This window comes from Apus apus, chromosome 3 (genome assembly GCF_020740795.1).
Source record: "Apus apus isolate bApuApu2 chromosome 3, bApuApu2.pri.cur, whole genome shotgun sequence".
Classification (NCBI taxonomy): Eukaryota; Metazoa; Chordata; class Aves; order Apodiformes; family Apodidae; genus Apus; species Apus apus.
In genome coordinates, this window is record NC_067284.1 from 83,386,798 (window position 1) to 83,406,274 (window position 19,477).

Below are 19,477 nucleotides of genomic sequence, written 5' to 3' on the forward strand. Positions count from 1 at the left end.
TAGAGCAGCTATGGATTAATCATTTTTTTTTTCCATTCCATTCTGAAGTCAGTTACCAAGCAGTTGCAGACAGTGATTCAGATTCAAGTCTGCTGCGTGCAATACGTTGGCTAGTTTATAAATCTGTAAAATATATGTTTGTACACATGCATGCATGTTCGTATGTGAACACATGCAGCAGGTGAAACAAAAAGACAGGAGATAGAATAACTGGAAACTACAAAAATACTTGTTTTTCCAAAAAATAAAAAGGCAGTAAGGAGACAAATCAATAGTACCAAGCCATGGACAGCAGTAGCTTCATCTCGGCATCATTTGATCAGGCTTCCATGACCAAATAGCAAAGTAATGACAGGTACTGACACGCCCTGGCTGACCTTTCTGAGAAGTAGCAAGCACACACACAAACACACACACATCTGGTTTCCCCATTGAGCAAATTACATCACCTGCAAGAGTAAAGAGTGGTTTCAATGTGGATTTAAAAGCAGGGGGGAAAAAAAATTCTACAATTCTGCAAGAAAGATTCTGTGCTGTTTAACAGATTATTTATTTTTGTTCAAGTTCAAACCTGGATATTCTTGACTACTTCAGTTTGGCTTAATAAATTTTTAAGCATAATTTACGTACATTTGAGATAAAGAACAGATAGTCTTAGTGGTAGCAATTGTGTTTCTTTTGTGAAGCAGTTGTGTTATAGAAACAGTTCTGAGTCAGGCAGAAGCTGCTAAGGTACATTTAATTTTGATTAAGTTCCCAAGTAAAAATTTGAACTAAGCAGAATCAACAAAAAAAAAAAAAGGTAAAAAGGGGAGAAAAGACTCTATATGTGTCTCTTGCTACATTAAATTTGAGATGAGTTATATTTAAAGCCAAACTCAGGTGGCAGGCATATTAGCCTGTTCATAGTGCTGATTCTGAATTGATGAGTACATAGGGAAGACGTAGAAAATACCTAGATAACAGTACTTGCTATCTGAAAAACCTGATCATACAAATTGTCATAGTAATTCTTTTGTTTTGTTTTATAAGGAGGAAAAGGCCTTGCACATATTTTGTGTTTTCAATATCTGAAGCATTCATAAGATTTAGTCCTAAGATGGAATAACAGAGTTCAACAAAGTCTCACAAAATTATTTTAAATTAAACAGAACCAGCATCCTGGTTAATGAGATAGCTAAAGGCTGTGAGGAACCTTAATATGCACAGCATCCTAAGAAGTCTCTCATTTTCTATTGACATATTTTGTTCAGGGTCCTCTCTGCACTATAACTTTATTAACTTTCTTAGATTTTTTAAAGTATCATTGCCCCTCCTCAGTGCAATACATTGTCTTACATAATTAGAAGTGAGAAAAATACAAAAACAAACTTAGGTTAATTTGAAATATCTAGTACTTAAATGCTGGTATGAAATATCTTGAGATCCTCCCTCCTCTTCCCCCCCCCCCTCTTTTTTTTTAAGGAAAAAAAAGTATCTTTCTTATATTGAAAAGAACATTGAGATAATATGCCAGCTTGTCATCTGTCATAACAATTAATCGCTTCTTTCACTTGCCAATTTATGTTGTGCAACTATGGATTTTGTAATATTGTTCCTTAGAAAATAAAGGTCTCAAGAGAGTTTTCCTCTAAAAAAAAACCTGCCAAACATTTGCAATATTTTGAACCCTAAGTCATCTCCCTCATCTCTCGTCCCTTGCCTCCTATAAATTAATTTTAAATAGAGAAGTGTTTTATTGCTCCAACTAGACAGCTCCAACAACAACTAAAACATCCTTCTACCTTTGCGGTACCATTTTTCCCCACAGCAAACATGCAAGAAAAAAACAAACAATGTGAAGAATAGGAAATTATTTTTTTACAGGCCACTCTGCCTTATTTGTGCCATATTCTGAAGGCAGCAGACCCAGTAACTGAAGCAAAGCATATACTGTGACACAGATTGTTAAATTCAATAGGCATTAAGACTATAGCCTTGCACTTAAATATTTTAAGTGCAAGGAATAAACTCAGGGAATTAGCAATGAATAAAACCTTCACACATCAGATTGCCATTGCAAGCTCAGTTCTAACCATTATTGCAGGCCCTTATATTTACATCAGTAAATGGGTGGATACTGTTTTAGTCTTTCAGAAAAGAAGTCCCTTGTAATAGGGGCAGAAAAGTAGCAATATAATATGGCCATAACTAATTTAAATTACAGTTTTGCTGGAAGGTGAATTTGAGCACTGAGATTTTCACTATCTGTTTATTTTAGACATTAATTTTATTGGGTCCAGATTAAGGTAGATCAGCTGGGCACAACGAAGAAATTTGCCAAATCACTTTTTGTTGTTTATATCTTCTGGAAACATTAGATTATCAGGGATCACAGTAAACACTACATCTTAAAAGTATTCTTCAAGGACTTCCTTCTCTGCTTTTATTTTTCTTCCTATTTTTATTCTCATTCCTCTATAAAACACTAGGCTAAAAACTGCTTCCTCTATATGTTTGAGTTTGGTCTGAGGTTTTTTTGCATTGATTTGATATACGCAAATGCTCCACTAACGTATAAATGCCATCTTTTATGCTAACTGGCATACAATTAGGTGCTAAATTATGTCACAAGCAGGATGAAGTGATCTTGACAAACAGAACTTTTCTGATGACAAAAAAGTACAGTGTCTAAAAAGCCACTCTGCACAGACTGAGTCAGCCTCCAGCCATTTGGAAACCAAAGGTCAGGAACTAAAGGTTAGAGGTATTTTTCCTACCTTCACTATATCACATACAAAGTATTCATCAGTAACAGCTCACCCAGTAATTGGGGTTTGTGCGAATCCAAATTATTTATGCATATTTTGATGTTATGCCTCTGTTCAAGAATATTATACAGATTGAAATATTGAGATAACACATTAGAAACAGAGCTAACCTTGGGTTCTTTTTTGTCTCTGAAAATTCTATTCTACCAGGTCACTAAGAGAAAAAAGCAACCATTTTTAGCATTATTCTTTTAATGCATTTTTAATTTGCATGTGCTTTCTCCTGTTATTTTAAAATTACAGTTTTAAACGGGTTCAAACTTACCCTCAAAAACTTGGCTTGAGATATTTACAGTTCCCTGGATGCACTGGTGTTAGCTGCAGCACACCATCATGTGCATACCTTGCATGAATGTTTATGTTCTCTTTCTCAGAGATGAATGCTTTTAATTTTTATATTAGCATGGATATCATGCCCATGTATGCCAGCTAAGTTGTTATGTAGACACATGATAAACTGGGCATAAACAATACAAATACATATAAAACAAAGTCAGGTAATCATGTGCACTGGAAAGTCAGGCCAAGTAGTACATCCAAGAGAAAATGATTTTTCTCTCTTACAAAGACAAACAAATATTAGCTTCAAACACATAAAATAACCCTTGGCCTGCTTCAAGAAATAATGTGTCCATAGACACAGAATACAGTGGTGCAATGAATTTCAACAGCATTGATCTGACACACAAACTGCTAATCTCAGTGCTATAAGAATCAGCTAAATACCTCATGTTAAAGACCAAATTTGTCTCCAGATGTTTCTATTAATACACCTTATCTTCACTGTCTAGTGCAGTGGAGGCCTTCTGAGCAATCATTGTTAAAGAAGTTATAATTACATATGGAAGGCACTTTAAAGATTGTCAGGATCCAACTTCCCTGCTATGAGCAGAAACACCTCACACTAGACCAGTCTGCACAAAGCCTCATTCAGCCTGGCCTTGAACACCTCCAGGAGGCCATCCAAAACCTCCCTGGGCAACCTATTCCACTGCCTTAATATGGAGGTAGTGTAATCGTTGCGTACTAAATATTGTGTTAAAAGTTTGATTATGTTTTTTCAATTTATTGATGTCATCTGTCTGCTTTTGTGATATGGCTCACTTTTATAATTGAAATTCATACAGGGTGAAGGTCAGTTACCTAACAAAATAAGAAGCCATTTGCCTTAAACCTGGAGCAGATTATATAGATTTCTAGGCAGAAGCCACACAAATGCTTTACCAGATTTCATGTACCTATAATATTAACCCACATGCTAAGAATATAATCCATCATAGATTAAATTTTACACATGTGCATAATCTACAGATCTGAGTGAAAGTACTTTCATCTTTCTATTTTGGTGCTTAAGTCAAACTTAGGTCTCGGTTTCTATTCTTTGAAAGCTATAGAATAAAAATACTCTGAAGTACTTGGATGTTTCAGAACATTCTAGTATTTTAAATGTTTTGTGATGCAGTTTCATCTTAACCCTTCAGGGTTGCTCTGAAGAGTGTTCTTAATTCAATGTACAAGAGCTCTCTCTTTAACATAAATGAACATAAGACTCCCTAATATCATCAAAAGCCAGCACAACTATGAATGGAAGAAATGCAGCCTATGACAAAGACAGAATTTTTCACAGGGGTCTTCATATTCTTAGAGTCAATTACAACAAAATCCCATGAAAACAAATTGAAAGACTTCAAAATTTGGGTTGAAAAAGTATCGGCTTGAAAAAGTCTATATTTATATTTTTAAAACCTTAGACACTTATGATTGAATTCCTGATTTATCCAAATACAGCAGTGACAGTATCTTTGTTTAGATGAGTAGAGAAAAATGGGTAGCATTTTATATAAGTATCAAGTTTAAATGAAAAGGTAGCAGCCATTAGAACTGATGGAAAGACTGTAATCCATAACTGTATCATTCTGGATATGCAAATACTCAATATTCACACATCCCAGCAAAGCTAAACCATACTCTTTTGGCCTAAGAACACCCTCTCGTGTCTGGAGGAGCTGTTCCCATCCTTTCCAAGGATTACATGAAGGCTTCAGGGTGTTTCTGGTCTGGGGTGACCATTGCACTAGTTGTTTCTTTTGGTGTAGAGAAGGAACTTTTACTGCCTTGATAGACCAATTAAGGTAGAAGCATCTTTCAGGCAGCAGTTGAGAAAACAGGCTGATGGCAGCCTTCCATCAACTGGCAATTATTATGGAAGGAATGACCTACATTGTACAAATGGATATTTCCCAGATGAATTAATGCAATTCTGACCTAATTAAAGCACATCCCTGACATTCTGCTTTTCTATTTACATATACATGATAACTGCAATATAATATAATAATCCTTAAAGTAAATCTTAAAATACAGCAAATAAGCAAGCAACAACTGTAGTGGCAAATCAACATAACAAAGTAAAAGCAGAAGTGTTATCCACATTTAAGTCACAGAAATTGCAAAGCAAGCAGTTCAACATCTTTAAAAGAAAAGATAATGCTCTTACAGACTAAAACCACTCATGCAAATAGTTAAGGATTTGCAGTCATTTGGCAAATATTTTCAGAAAAGGACAAAGACTTCATCTTTCAGGGAAAGATCAATTACATGTATTTTAGAAGAGACTTTCTGACATAACTAAACTGCTGGCTAAGTTTCCATTACTGCATATTTACAGGACCCGATATTCTGTCAGAGACACGATACTAGACTAGAATGATCCAATCTGTTTAACAGTCTGTAAGCTGCTTCTATACACTTTTCCTTTGCTCACCAAGTATTTAGATTTTGCTGATGCAGCTAATGTATACCTACAGTCTGCAATGTATTACCATCAGCAATTCAAGTCTGCATGCTGGGAGCCACACAGCAAGAAAAGAGACCTAACAGTAAAGGAACCCACAAAGGATGAATGGCCAAACAGTAGTGAAAGACAGAGTCCAACAGCATACTCTTGCCTTTCAGTTAAAAGTGTTGAGCTGTTTTGGTTTTTTTTGTTTTTTTTTTTCAAACTACATACTTCTCTCCATTCTGAGCTTTTCACCACTTTATTTCAATCATTAACTCAATTTTCACTTTAACTTTACAGTTCACTTTTGGAAACAATCTAAACCATTGTGTGGCGGGAGGAACATTTACTGTTTTAAAGGATTACCAGACTTAGGTGCTACATTTCTAGGTGTTGCTTTTCAGCAGTGCCATTGTACCATACTGTCTGCTATTTCTCCAAGTGTCATCAACTTGTCAGCTCATAAGCAGGTGTAAAGCTTTGTTCCTACCCAAGTTTCATGTTCAGTGAAGCCAATGGAAGCCTGTGAGCGTTGTGTCAGGAGCGCTTTTTTCAAGGCATTAAAGGTAAACATTTCTGTTCAAAATTAATGTCATTTGTTGCTACAGCAAAGAAAGCAACAACACATTGCTAAATGGAGTATTAAAAGTCCTGAAAACAGAAGAGGTGCCTGGGAGGCTGCACTCAGGAAGCACTTAAAAGCTAAAAATCACTGGAATGTGCAAGTAATGGGAGAAAATTATAAAACAAACCAAGTAAAAATAACCTGACATGGGAAGATGAGTGTTTCATACCCCACCACGCACATCCTTAATTCCACAGTTGATACTCATGTCAGATAGCAGAAAGTCCTCTGTTTGACTTTTTATGAAACAAATATATATTTTCCTAAAGCAGAGATCTATTAAAGAACAAATTGAATTCTCAGATTGGTTAAAATTGGTGATGTACACAAAGCCATGACAGTGCACAGCATTTCTCTGTACAGCCCTCATCAGGCATCACAGCAGGTCAGAAGTATGAAGCTTTTCACCCCAAACCAAGCCACCATTATACAGGACTGTTATGTCTTAGTGATAACAACCTATGTTACCCTTTCAAGCAGGGTTATACTCTCTGAAATACTAGAAATAAAAGTATCTGTAGTGTTCTTCAGAGATTCCCAGCACACATTGCCTCTTACATGAGTAAAGTACAAGTAAACAAACTGAGCCATGTATAGTGCTACTGCATGGAATTTAGAATCCAATTTTACTGTGAGACAGCAGGAAGAACTGAAGATCATCTGACTGTGTCTCAGGTCTAATATAAACACCTCCAGTACAATTTGTGAATGATTTCCATGGTGTTATTCCAAAAAGAGACAAATCACTGCAGGTAGAGGGGAAGAAAAAGAGAAAGATCATCTTAAATATTTCAGTGGAAGAGGGAGCAATTTTTCAGTCTGAATTAATTTTCTTCTATCATAGAATCATAGAATCATAGAATCATAGAATCCTAGGGGTTGGAAGGGACCTCGAAAGATCATCTAGTCCAACCCCCCCTGCCAGAGCAGGGTCACCTAGAGTACATCACATAGGAACGCATCCAGGTGGGTTTTGAATGTCTCCAGTGAAGGAGACTCCACAACCTCCCTGGGCAGCCTGTTCCAGTGCTCTGTCACTCTTACAGTAAAAAAATTTTTTCAGATATTCACCTTGAACCTCCTATGCTCCAATTTACACCCATTACCCCTTGTCCTATCAAAAAAGAAAAAAAAAACAAAACTAAAAAAAGAACTCAATCTGGAAGCCTTCCAAGGTGATCAGAACTCAATACTGGGTGACGTATAAGAAAGAAATAAAACTACATGCTATTACTTAATATCTATTCAGCTGAATAGAGGTAGCAAGGCAGAGAATTAGGGCCTTCAGCTTCACTGAATGCTGCCTCTGGTAATTCCAGTCAGGTTGTTTAGCTATTGATTCTTCAGGAACGAAGTGCAGAAAGAAGAGTAACTAGCTCATTTCTGATTATTAGTAAGCAAGATTATATTGGTGCTGTTGCTACTGCCTTTTATCCTAGCATGTAAACAAGACATCAGCTATCATATTACTTATGAGAGTAACTGATGCAATCTTGGTTCCTACTTGCTGTGGGTACCATGATCAAACTCACTCTCATTCCAAAATTGTATTCAGCATACCTGGAAAATAAAGCACTTCTATTTTTTTCTTTCTGATTAAAGAAAACTACATCTTGAAAGATTAGAGGTATTTAGAGCTAAGTAAATGAAAATACAGAAAACAGAATGTATTGCTGCTTGGTGGAAAGTGTGCTGTCTCTCCCAGTTTTGAAAAATATTACATATTTTTTATAAAGCTGTTTAAATATAATTTGCAGCTGTGTGAATTGAGCATATAGCTATGCATCTTGGGAGAGAGGACATAACAGAAAATTAAGAAACAAAAAAACCCAACAACAACCAAATTGTGGTCTCAAAATATAGAAGCATCTTTTCTCCCCCTTCTCTCCCTCTCCACTTTTACTTTTTTCCACTCCCCCCAAAACAGTGGTTTTTATTTTAACTTGTGAAGTATTTCACAGTTTCTCAAGTATTTAGCAATGAGGATCTAATTGGAAAGTGCCAGGTTCTTTTTCATTACACTTTATCAATATTGTTAAGGGAATGATGTAATTGTTTGGGGTTTGGTAAAGACATTCCATGTCACTTCAGTGTTAATACCAGGCTGGAGCCTTCCTTGTCTGCCTGCGTAAGCTAGATAAACACAGACCTGTGTGCTTTCTTCTCATCTCAGGATACTTACTCAGAGAGATCTTGGAACACACGCCTATTGCGAGCTAAACATTTCACTTTTCATTTTATCCATGTGCCAGAAATCCATTCCTTGGATAAACACTTTACATACTGACACTCTTAAAGTCACTAAACATGATAAATAAAGAGAGAATACATCATTTTGAGACCGATTAAACATTTTCTCACTTGTGACAAATGAACAGCTATATGCTGCATGGAGTCCCTAGAGCAGACATTCCATTTTCTTTGTCTTTATTTTGTGTGGAAGATTAACTTTCCATTTCAGCTCATCTATTGCACAACTGAGCTTTTCTAAAATACACATTGCTACATTTTGCCCAAATCATTATTCATTTTAGAAACATTTTTATTGGTTTTGCTGTTTCTTTTAGACTTTCGTATTTTTATGCAGGTATCAGCTTTAATACTTTGTGCCCAAACTAAAAAAAAAAAAAAAAAAAAAAAAGCTTTGTAGTTTTTACTGAAAGTTAAAGAAATGCTACGATGGAGTATACTTGAATGGAACTGAACACAGGCTGAAGTTATCCAAGTCAAAAAGGAAAATCCAATCACATGAATTTTGTTCCATCTAATCCATCACTTTTCCTTGCACTACTTGCTTGCCTAGTCATCTTATGTGTTGCTGTTCTACCTATGATTAGCCAAATGAAACTAATCTTTTATTTAGCTTTTTAAGCTCTCATCTTTTTCATCCACTCCCCATCAAAAAAGATCCCATGCATTTTATTTCTATGCCAAATTAAATATCTTAGTGAAATAAAAACACATAATACCAGAACTATAGTATGAATGTCTTCAAAGTTTTAACAAATAGCACTAAACTGATGAAGAATTTCAGTAGGAAGATGGAAGGAAAAAAGAGAAATGTAGCCTAGATAACAGTAAAAAATAACTTTGCCCTAATCTTGTCCTAGCATAGTTCCTCATGTGTTCCAAAAAAGTGTTTGCATGTGGTGTTATCCTTGCTAGATATTGACTGTAAAGAGGAACAACTAAGCTAAATTTTCTTCTTTGACAAATTCCTATGTAAAAGGAGCTGCTGCACTCAACACAGAGTAAGAAACTATTAGGACAAGTCAGAAGGAACAGATAAAGCTGAATAAGAATCTAGGGAACAGTTTGCTTTCCCTATACTGTGGATACTAGATATACCAACAGGAATTTTTTAGGAATTTTTTTTATATGATTCGAGTGCAGTGAGTGGAAAAAAATAAGAATGGAGAGTGAATTAGACACCAAAAGACAGTGACAAGTCACAAGATTTCTAAACAGACTGCAGATCCCTCTTGTTCTTAGATAACTGTCAGCTTTGGACATGTAGTCTAATCCATTTTCCACAGCAGTAACATTTTCCTTAAAAGAGCAAATCAGGGATGAGAAAAATCTCTTCTGCTAACAGCAGTTTCTTCTCTCAAAGTTTTATTGTGAAGGAGACTTTTAAGGATAAGAACTATGTAACTTGGTAATTAAACAAACATAAGAAATGTCAGGAATGTCTTTCATATACTTGAGCAAGAGGTATGATACTAAGCCAAAGCAAAACCCCCCTTTTATCCATTTTTTTTTTTCATTACGATACCAAATCACCGATATACCACTCAAGGACCTACCATCTCCTTACAAGTAAGGAGGGAGCTTCTTGCAGCAGAGGAACATCCACCCTCCCCTTGACTTCCTTTTCAGGTATTGTCTTTAGTACATAAGCCCAAGGGAATAGAGAGAAATTGTGATGTTGTACCAGGAAAGATGTCAACTGCACCGTGGCATTAGAGAACATAGCAAATTTAGCCATTGGGGCTGTAGAATGGCTAACAAACCATCATAAGATGTAGAACTTTTTATAGCGGTATATTTTACTGGAATCTTTTTGAGATATATCCCAGCTCTGGGAATACATCATGAATATATTAATTAGCATATATTCAGTGACAGTTGTAGATACTACAAAAATATGCTATTTTTAGTATAAGGAAAACAAATGCAGACTGTCAGTTTCACTGAATCTGAGCTATAAATGGTGTGTGTCATATTTTGGTCTTTCTCCGGGACAGCGAAAAATCTGTCCTGTTTAAACACTGCTTCTGGAGAACACTGCCAAAAAATCAGGAGAAACCACAAGTTGTGCAATGCAGTGAAGTTTGAATTCTGAAAACTCTCAACTGCACACATCTGTAATAAAATTAACTGAGGTATTTTGCTTTTTACCACAAAAAAACTACTTGAAGATCTACAAAGGAAGTCACATTTAATTACATGTATCATTAATATATTAAAAAACATATTTCAATTATTTATGTTAAAGTAGGCATTTTATAAGCACAGGAAATGATACCCAATGAATAATAGATTTCTGGGAAATACCATGTGTCTGTCAAATCCCTATGATTCTGGTGAAGTATGCACAGTTTTCTCTCACTTCAAATTATATATTCTGAATTTACTTTTACCTAAGGAACCTGCATTTTCTGAAAGATAGGAGTCATGCAATATTTAACTAAATCACAGAATCACCATGGCTGGAAAAGACCTCTAAGATCATCAAGTCCAGCCTATGACCTAACACCACCACATCGGCTAGACCATGGCACTCTGTGCCACATCCAGCCTTCCCTCGAACACATCCAGAGATGTTGCCTCCACCGCTTCCCTGGGAAGTCCATTCCAATGTCTAATCACCTTCTCCATGAGGAAGTACTTCCTAATATCCAACCTAAACCTCCCCTGGAGCAGCTTCAGGCCATGCCCTCTTGTTTTGTTGCTAGTTGCCTGGGAGAAGAGCACAGTCCCCAACTGACTGCAAACCTCCTCTCAGGTAGTTGAAAAGAGTGATAAGGTTCCCCCTGAGTCTCCTCTTCTCCAGGCCAAATAACTCCAGCTCCCTCAGCCTATCCCTGTAAGATGTTCTCTCTAGTCCTTTCACCAGCCTTTTTGCTCTCCTCTGGACCTGCTCCAGCATCTCAATATCCTTCTTGAAGTGAGGGGCCCAGAACTGCACACAGTACTCGAGGTGAGGCTTACCTAAAGGTAAGCTGCATGTCCATATTCCTTCTAACTTTTTTCCTAATTGTAAAATTAAAATTTACAATAAATAAAACTTAGTTTTCTGTGCATTTCTATTAAAAAATACAATAAAGCTGGCTATCGATACAACAATTTCTACCAAAAGATATTTTTCAAATAAATTTTTCACTTTCAAAGAAAGTTTTACTGCACCATTCTTACCTTTTATGTGCTTCTGTCAGTGACTTCTCTTCATTTTCTTGGTCTATTTTAGCTGCAAAAATACAAAGAATTAGCTATAAGGTGAAAGATAAAGATGTTGCTTCAGAATAATGTTCATTGTAAATATCTTATGTATAAAATGTATAGAAACCACTTGAGGATATATTCAAGTACATCAACTCTGAACACTAAATGACCCAAAAAACACCTCCACATGGAAAACTACTTGAATTTTGACATCCCTATTAAGAATAAAAACACAAAACCCACCAAAAAAAACATAGAGCAAGTTTTGAAAATTTTTAAAAAGAGTCTTGCATCAATATAAACAACAATCAGGTCATGAAAGAGATTTAAAAACAGATCTTACAGAATGATTCTGAGAACTTAGCAAAGATGGGAACTGGTCCACCAAAAGTAGCAAAAGCTGACTGAAGAGCAGGAAGGATCCAGCCTTAGAGTTTTTCTAAATGTTGCTTGATGGTTACAAATAAAACTCTCTTCTCTCTCCCTGCACACACATCAGTTAGTCAGGTACTAGAGCCATAAGAGACCAATACGGAAAAAATGACTGGTTTTATATGAAGGAGATTACCATTTGGTGATCATGTGAAGGAGACAAAAAATATGAAACTTTCATTGCCACCCATTGGTGAAAAAAACTATTTTCCTTATGGTCTCTTGTATTTTATTTTATACCCATTTCACTGAACTTGGGTATTTTGATACATAACATGTACAATAATGTGTATTTTAACTTAATCAATAGTAGTTAGAAAAGGGATAGTACAAACTGCTCTGTGCATGTATGCTTAGGTGAGATTTATACTTATATACTTCTGTGTCAGATAGCAAAACTGAGATCCCACTTAAAATCTGTACACTTTAGCCACAAGCTTTTCAATTTGGACTTTTATTTCCCTTTTCAGTCTGCTGATCTGCTAATTTACAAGGAGAGTTTTAGGATTCCAAAGATTCAGTAAGGTTTGGAATATTCAGAGGCTCTGAACTTCCCTAGAAACAAATGCCAGTGGTACAGAATTAATACAGAAACCTAGAAAAGAAGAATAAAACTTTAATCTACTTTTCATTTCACTTTCCCAACATAGTTCTACAATAATACTTCATTAAAATTATTTTTCTACTCTGGAAAAGGAAATCCTGATTTTAAATTTGGCAAAAATAAGAAAGGCAATGCAATTATTAGGGAACAAAGTTAACCACTACTTTCTGTTACAATGTTTCAATCAACAGCACTTTACAATCATAGACTTACACTAAAACAGACATGTAAAATCTGTAGCAAAGATACACAAATGGAGTTCCCCTATTATTTCCCCCGTCCGAACAAGGATCAGAGCTATGTCTGATGCTGCAAATGCTTTTTATTAGAAGCAATGTAGTCTGTTGAGTTGGGTGAGCGGTGCCTGAACATTTGTAGCAGCAAACACTGTATATATTAACCACTACTTGGAGATTCTATCATTGTTTTGCTGAAAGTGAAAAAAATCCCAGCAAACCACAAAAAATTTGAGGGAGAGCTGGGTAAATTTTCTAAAGGAAATTCAAGAGCACGTGAAGCCTGCCTGATTACAGGTTTCAATACTGAATTGAAACTCGGCCCAGATTCTTCAAAAGGTTTGTGAGGGTTCACAACCCTTCTGAGTGAACCTGGGCCCAGTGTTGAGTGAATCTGGGCTGACTTCTGTTTCTTCTTGAAAGCCTTGCCTTGCTTTGGATATGAAACCAGGTAAAACCTGGCAGCTTTGACAGAATTATTTTTTTTTTCCTCTTTTCATACTTCTTTAAAGCCAAGGTATGACTTGTAAACCCATATGGTGCATGAGATGGAGCTGCACACAAGCTTCCTGGATGAATGGAGACCAAATATTTCACTCTGCATTAACACTTTCACCAAGTATCCACAGATATAACTTTTAAAATAAAGAATTCTATTACTGAAAAATGTAATTTGGACTCCTCTCTGTTAAATAATGCTTGGAAACAGAAGCTAGCATGTTCCAACCTCAGATAGTCTTTTAGTACATACATAATATTCATAGGGTGTAACTCTTTATAATTTTCAGGATTTATGTGATATGCCAGCATCTGAGCTGTCTAGTTTGGGCTTTTTACTTCCTTATTTCAACTGTTCTGCATATGCTTACAAACCATTATTTATCTAACAACAACAGATCAAATATTCCACAATTCACTTTCTAAAAAAGTTGAAACACAACATATTATACTAGGCTTGTCAAAGCATGTCAGAACATCACCATTCTGGAGCAAGTTTTGTTTCAAATATAAAGGAAAGTTACTATCATCCAGGGAAGAAGAAAAAAACCAAAAAAACAACCAAAGGAAAAAAAAAACACAAACAAAAAAAAACCTTCAGGTATCTGTACTTTTAATAATTCCATAGAGAACGGGTACTACACAATGACAAGAATCTTGAGAATTCCTGAATGTTGCAAGTGTATGTAATGGTATTTTTTTAAAAAAAGTAGTAAGTACATATCCATAAGGCAGCTACTATACCTACAGAGAAATATTTCATCCTGCACCACATCACCTCTTGCCATTAAAACAGAGTCTTTTCTCTAAAACAGAATTCCCTTGTAATCTGTTCCAAATACATTATGACACTTCTAAACCTTTTGCATTCAAAAGTAGATCTGACTTGCAGCCATGTGCTTTCTCATTTTTTTAAGACATAAAAAGTTAAAGGACAGTATGAAAACAATTCTGCTTCCACAAGGTGACAGATGCCATCAGTGAGAGAAGAAAACATGAAATGTCCAATGTCCACTGAGGGATTTATCCCTGTGCAAAGAAAATACTCAGACTGCTTTTGCACTTCCACACAGTAAACATCTGAAAGCTGTATTTTGTACTTATTGCCACATTAGGAAACTGCTTTCAAGTATTTTTTCTTGTTTGAGAGGAAAAAAATTCAGAGTTATGACAGACTCAGTTGAAGTGTCCCAGAGTCCATTAGACTTCAACATTTCATTCAATATGATGTATCTCTACTGTCACTTTTTCCTCCAAAGAAGTTCATCACAACTGTAAAGAGAGTGCTTAAAAGGCACCAAGTTTAGCATTCTTCCTTCTTGGCAACCTTTATCAATTAAGTGCTAAGCACTGGCTGAAAGGTGTCTATCTCAGGGGAACAGTCTTGGGAGAAAAGTTTATTTCCTTTTACAAAAGAGAACTCAAACAGGTGAAGTAAAAAGGAGAAAAACCATATCCGTTCCACAGTGATCCTACCATGACAATAGCTGATACAAGAAAATTGGTCATTTCTAGACCTACCATGGTAGCTGAGCACAGCTGAGTGCTCCATTCTGACACTAAAATTTTCTCTCTCTCTCTCTGTCCTCAAGAAGCAAGGTTACTTCAGAAAGTCTTACTGATTTTCTCTAAAAAACATTAAAAGAAATCTTGTAGTGATCCAGGAGCCACACATTTTTCATATATATTGAGAATCTGACAGTTTACCAAAGCAGTAACTGCTTGAAGGCTTTTCTGACAGAAGTAGGAGTTCCTACTTTTGGGTCAGTTATCTTTCCCAATGAAAATATTCTGTAGTTTATTGACTAAATATTTTCTCCAGCCCCCTGCTAAGAGTAATATTCTTGATCCTTGACACTTACTAAAACACCTCCCCAAACACTGTTACCAATCTTTTAAAGACTATATCACACCAGGAAATAGTAGCCCCTATATTTCATGCAATGTGGCAGTAAGCAGAGGTAAAATTTAGTCTTGTATCTCTGCCTGCATACGTGCAATTTAGTGTAGGCCTTTATATGCAGCTCTCAAAGTTCTGAAGGCATATCCCTTCTGTAAAATCTACTTAAAAGGTTATAGTTGAAAAATAACCTCAGGACATATTGAAAAACATGGCCATATATATATATTTCTAAAAAGAACATTTTAGAGTGAAAGTGACCTCTCATGGAGAAAGGTGCCTTATCTACTATTGACAACATGTGCTGAATTAGTTCTCTTTTCACTTTTTCTTTTGAAAGCATTTTTAATGCCTTCTTCTTGGATGATGTTCCACTGTTTGCCTGCTTTTTCCATTAAGATGTCTCATATTATTATTTAAAGATGGTCTCCCTTTAGAGCAAGGTCTACACCTCCTAAATACTTTGTGTATTTGGTCAAAATTCAAGTACATTCCTTCCTCCCTACGTCATTCCTTTCCAAGCATAAGGACTGTACTATATCCAAGACTCTTCAATCAATTATTTTAACTACAGGGTATATATATTTCTCCAAAATTTACTCACATCATATATTCTATCTCATTTTATAATTATATATCATTTATATATCATTTTATAATTGGGGCATAAAACTTTGTTTCATGCAATTAGAAATTAGCTTTCCAACAAGACCTCACAAATGAAGTCTAATTAACTTAATTCAAAAAAAGCTTTGTCGTTATCAGCTTATACACACTTTCCAGAATTATGCATGCCATTGTTCTATGTGTTTGCTCTTCCAATTCTTTCAGATAAGAGTCCTGCAAAGGTTACATATAAACTTCTGCAAAGGCATATATCTGAACAGCCACACTAAAGTGACCTACCCATATATGAAAATATGAAGCCTCTCACAAAATTACATGTGAGAAGAATACACAGGCATTTATTGTCTAGAATAGTATAATTTACTTCTCTGCAAATAGTTGTGGGTTTTTTTTCTTATAGAAGCCTATAAGATTAAATTAAATGAAGAAGACCTCAAAGGTAAGAACATAAAAGCCATTTTTTGACCATAAATTGTCTCCTCTGACCTCAATGCCAAGTGACTTTTTAGACATATTATGCTAGAATCTCTGCAGGAGTCAAGCCACTCTGTGAACTAAGAATATTGCCAAGTATTTTCTCAATTTCATTCCAATAAACTTTCTATATTATGATATTATTTCTATACTATAACTTCTACATTAAATCTGATTTTTAAAAAGTGATTTACATTAATATATTTTCTGTATGTACAGACTATTTTCAGTATAGATAGATATTGCATATAACGTTTGTTATCTCTATTATCAGTCATTGTAATTTTTTTGTTAGAAAGTGCAACATTTCACTCTTTATCATTGCTTTCAGGGGATTTAAAAATCTTAAGAAATATTTTGACCTAAGACTAACTGGGAGGTCAAAGACTTAGAACAACTTTTTAATTGGGACTATTCTGCCCCATGCTATAGATGTATTACTGAAAAGCAGTGGATTTTTTAGAAATCCTTTTTACTGAAAAATAATTAACTATTTCTAACACTTCAACAAACTCTTGCTGCAGATTTACCAGGATCTTTAAGGAGGTCATATTTTTTTCCACAGCGGTTCTGAATGAATAGTAGGTAGGACTTTGAAAATATACCAAAGATCTCCTCTGGCAGAGCCACAAACTCAAAAAAATCCCAACAAAACTAAAAAAAGACCTTGAGGGATAGGCTTTCTTAAAAAGTGTATGGAACATCACGTTCGTTTGTCACTGCTGTCCCAGCTTCACTAAGATGTGAGGACCTGAGGTACCTGACAGAGGTCATAAGCATACATTTTCTAGGTCTCTCATGTGTGTGACTAGGACAGAAATAAAGTGAAGACAGAGAAAATACTGGATAAACAACCACCGCAAACAAGGGCATGTTGTTAAACTGGTATTATTAATGTTTAAGGTTCAAGTTTATAAGACCTCTGCCAGAACCTAAGAGAATTCCTCCAGTCTCCTTGGTAGTACATGTACTTTTAAATGCCCCCAGAAAATACCAAAATAATACAGCTATTTTATTTGGCAATCGGCATACCATTCAGAGCTGTGTTTTGAAATACCTTGAAATACCAAAGCAGAATAACAAAGACCTCAGGATCAGTAGAAGGCTCTTGAGAAAACCTTTCTTCTCCTCTTTAGACTTTTAGATATGCTTTGCCTCAATATTTGGGTTTTGTTCTTGTTTATTATCTTTCCATGTTTTATTTAATAAGACTGGCATGACTGGGGACAGGAGTGGCACTGGGAAGTACTACGTAGCCATTTTAGATGGAAACTATCAAAAATGAAGTGGGTTTGGGGTAAGACTGTAAAGAAAAGTTAGATGATCATTCGTTTTTAAATTACGACAGGAGCTCATGACAGTGGCTTTGTAAAATAAAGAAAAAGTATTAAAACTTAAGCTTAAATTTAAAATAATACTAGGAATTTAATGAGAAAAACAGACTCAGAGCTAAGAGTCAATAAGAATTATCAGCGTCCTTTATGCACAAATGTGCTAGATAAGCACAGTCACAAAGCAAGTTGACCCTTTGGTGACAATTCAGAAATTATTCCAGGTACACTTTGTAGGTTTACTCAAGCAGCATTCAAACACCCTCTCAAAGCTTTTGTTCCACCAGAAGGCTTTTTTGTTGGTTTGTGGTATGATCTTGACCCAGCGATTACCGTCTGTAGTCACTGTCTGGCCTCAAACCCTGTTGCAATTTAAGCTTTTTCTGCTGAACCAGTTTCAAAGGGCTATGAGTAAGAAGATGCACGAAGCTGCCATCCCTTCTGATCTCCTGATCTCTCTTAAGGGAATATCACATCTTCTCAGGTAATTGAATACAGGAATGCATCTGAGTAATCTCAGATGGAAGGCAACTAAAATCCTTTCATCTGCTTGTCTATGTCCTAAATCTTTTCACTTTTTTTCCTCTCCTTTTATTTAAAGTGCTAACTAGTATTTGTTTATAATTAGTTATGAACATGCTTTCCAGTAACTTTCAAGTGGAGCCAGTTGGGTTTTGGTGTTTTTTTTTGACAGATACAATACCTTTTCAATGAGTCATTAGAAATATGTTGCTATAGTTTTGAGAATTTCTGTTTACACTGCACAAAGATCCAAGTACATTTGGATGGTTTATTATTCGGTACATTCATGCTAAGGAAGCTTTGCAAGAGAAGCAAGCAGGATTTCTTCTGGGAATCCTAGCAAGAGTCTTATACCCTTCTGTATTTTCTTGACAATTTCAAAGAGGGTTGTAAGCATGAAGAATGCCCGCTCCCTCTCCTCAATTTTCTAAGATTTTCATAAATTCATGAAAAATAACATTTAAATACTTCATTCACACCCCAGTTTCTTGAAGATAACTGGAGATAGAGCATTTACTATGCTGGACATTCCGTAATTACGTTGTTTCCGTTTTTTCAACACCTACAAGGACTTTACACTCATGTAATAGGAACAACTCAAATTGTGTACTAGCTCCATAGATTATGACCAAGATCTAGGGAACCCAAGCTAAACTCTCAGTGAATACATGACACTGGAAGTTCATCTTCACTGAAAGCTAAAAATTGAACTTAAAAACAACAGACTCTATAAAAGGAGGCTGTCTTTTCAAATAAACAACAATTAATAATAACGAGAAAAATACCTCAATGCAAGTCTAATCTAGCCCTCATACATGCTGTGTTTCAAGATGTGAACTCTCTCCGTATTTGTGTCCTCTTTTTATCTATCGCAAGCAACAGTATGGTTATTTGCCACCCTTTGAAAGATGACATCTGCAGTCAGCTGAATGGGAGAAGGGAGAAGTGGACCCAGATCCACCACTTCAAAAAAAGTTATGTGAATTCAGTGACCACTCCTTATAATATTGTCTGCAATTACTGTACTGATGCCTGCAAAAATGATTAAATAAGGTCCTGTGCCAAAGGCGCAAACAGCTGCTAGTCTGAGTCTAAAGGTTTGGCCTTTCATGGACTTTGAAGCAAGGTGAGGCGAATGCAGTGAAGCCTATTTAGTCCTGCAAATTCAACACTGTCCGAATTAGGATTATTATG

At 35.7% G+C, this 19,477-nt stretch overlaps 1 protein-coding gene across 2 annotated transcripts in view; it reads right to left on the bottom strand.

The window, feature by feature from the left end:
• FMN2 (formin 2) overlaps positions 1 to 19,477 on the bottom strand; it is a 148,799-nt gene that overhangs the window by 21,050 nt on the left and 108,272 nt on the right. For both annotated transcript variants that reach the window (XM_051615773.1, XM_051615772.1), the window contains one exon: positions 11,633 to 11,684. In XM_051615773.1, the coding sequence (XP_051471733.1) occupies positions 11,633 to 11,684 (52 nt within the window). The remainder of the gene's footprint in view (positions 1 to 11,632; positions 11,685 to 19,477) is intronic.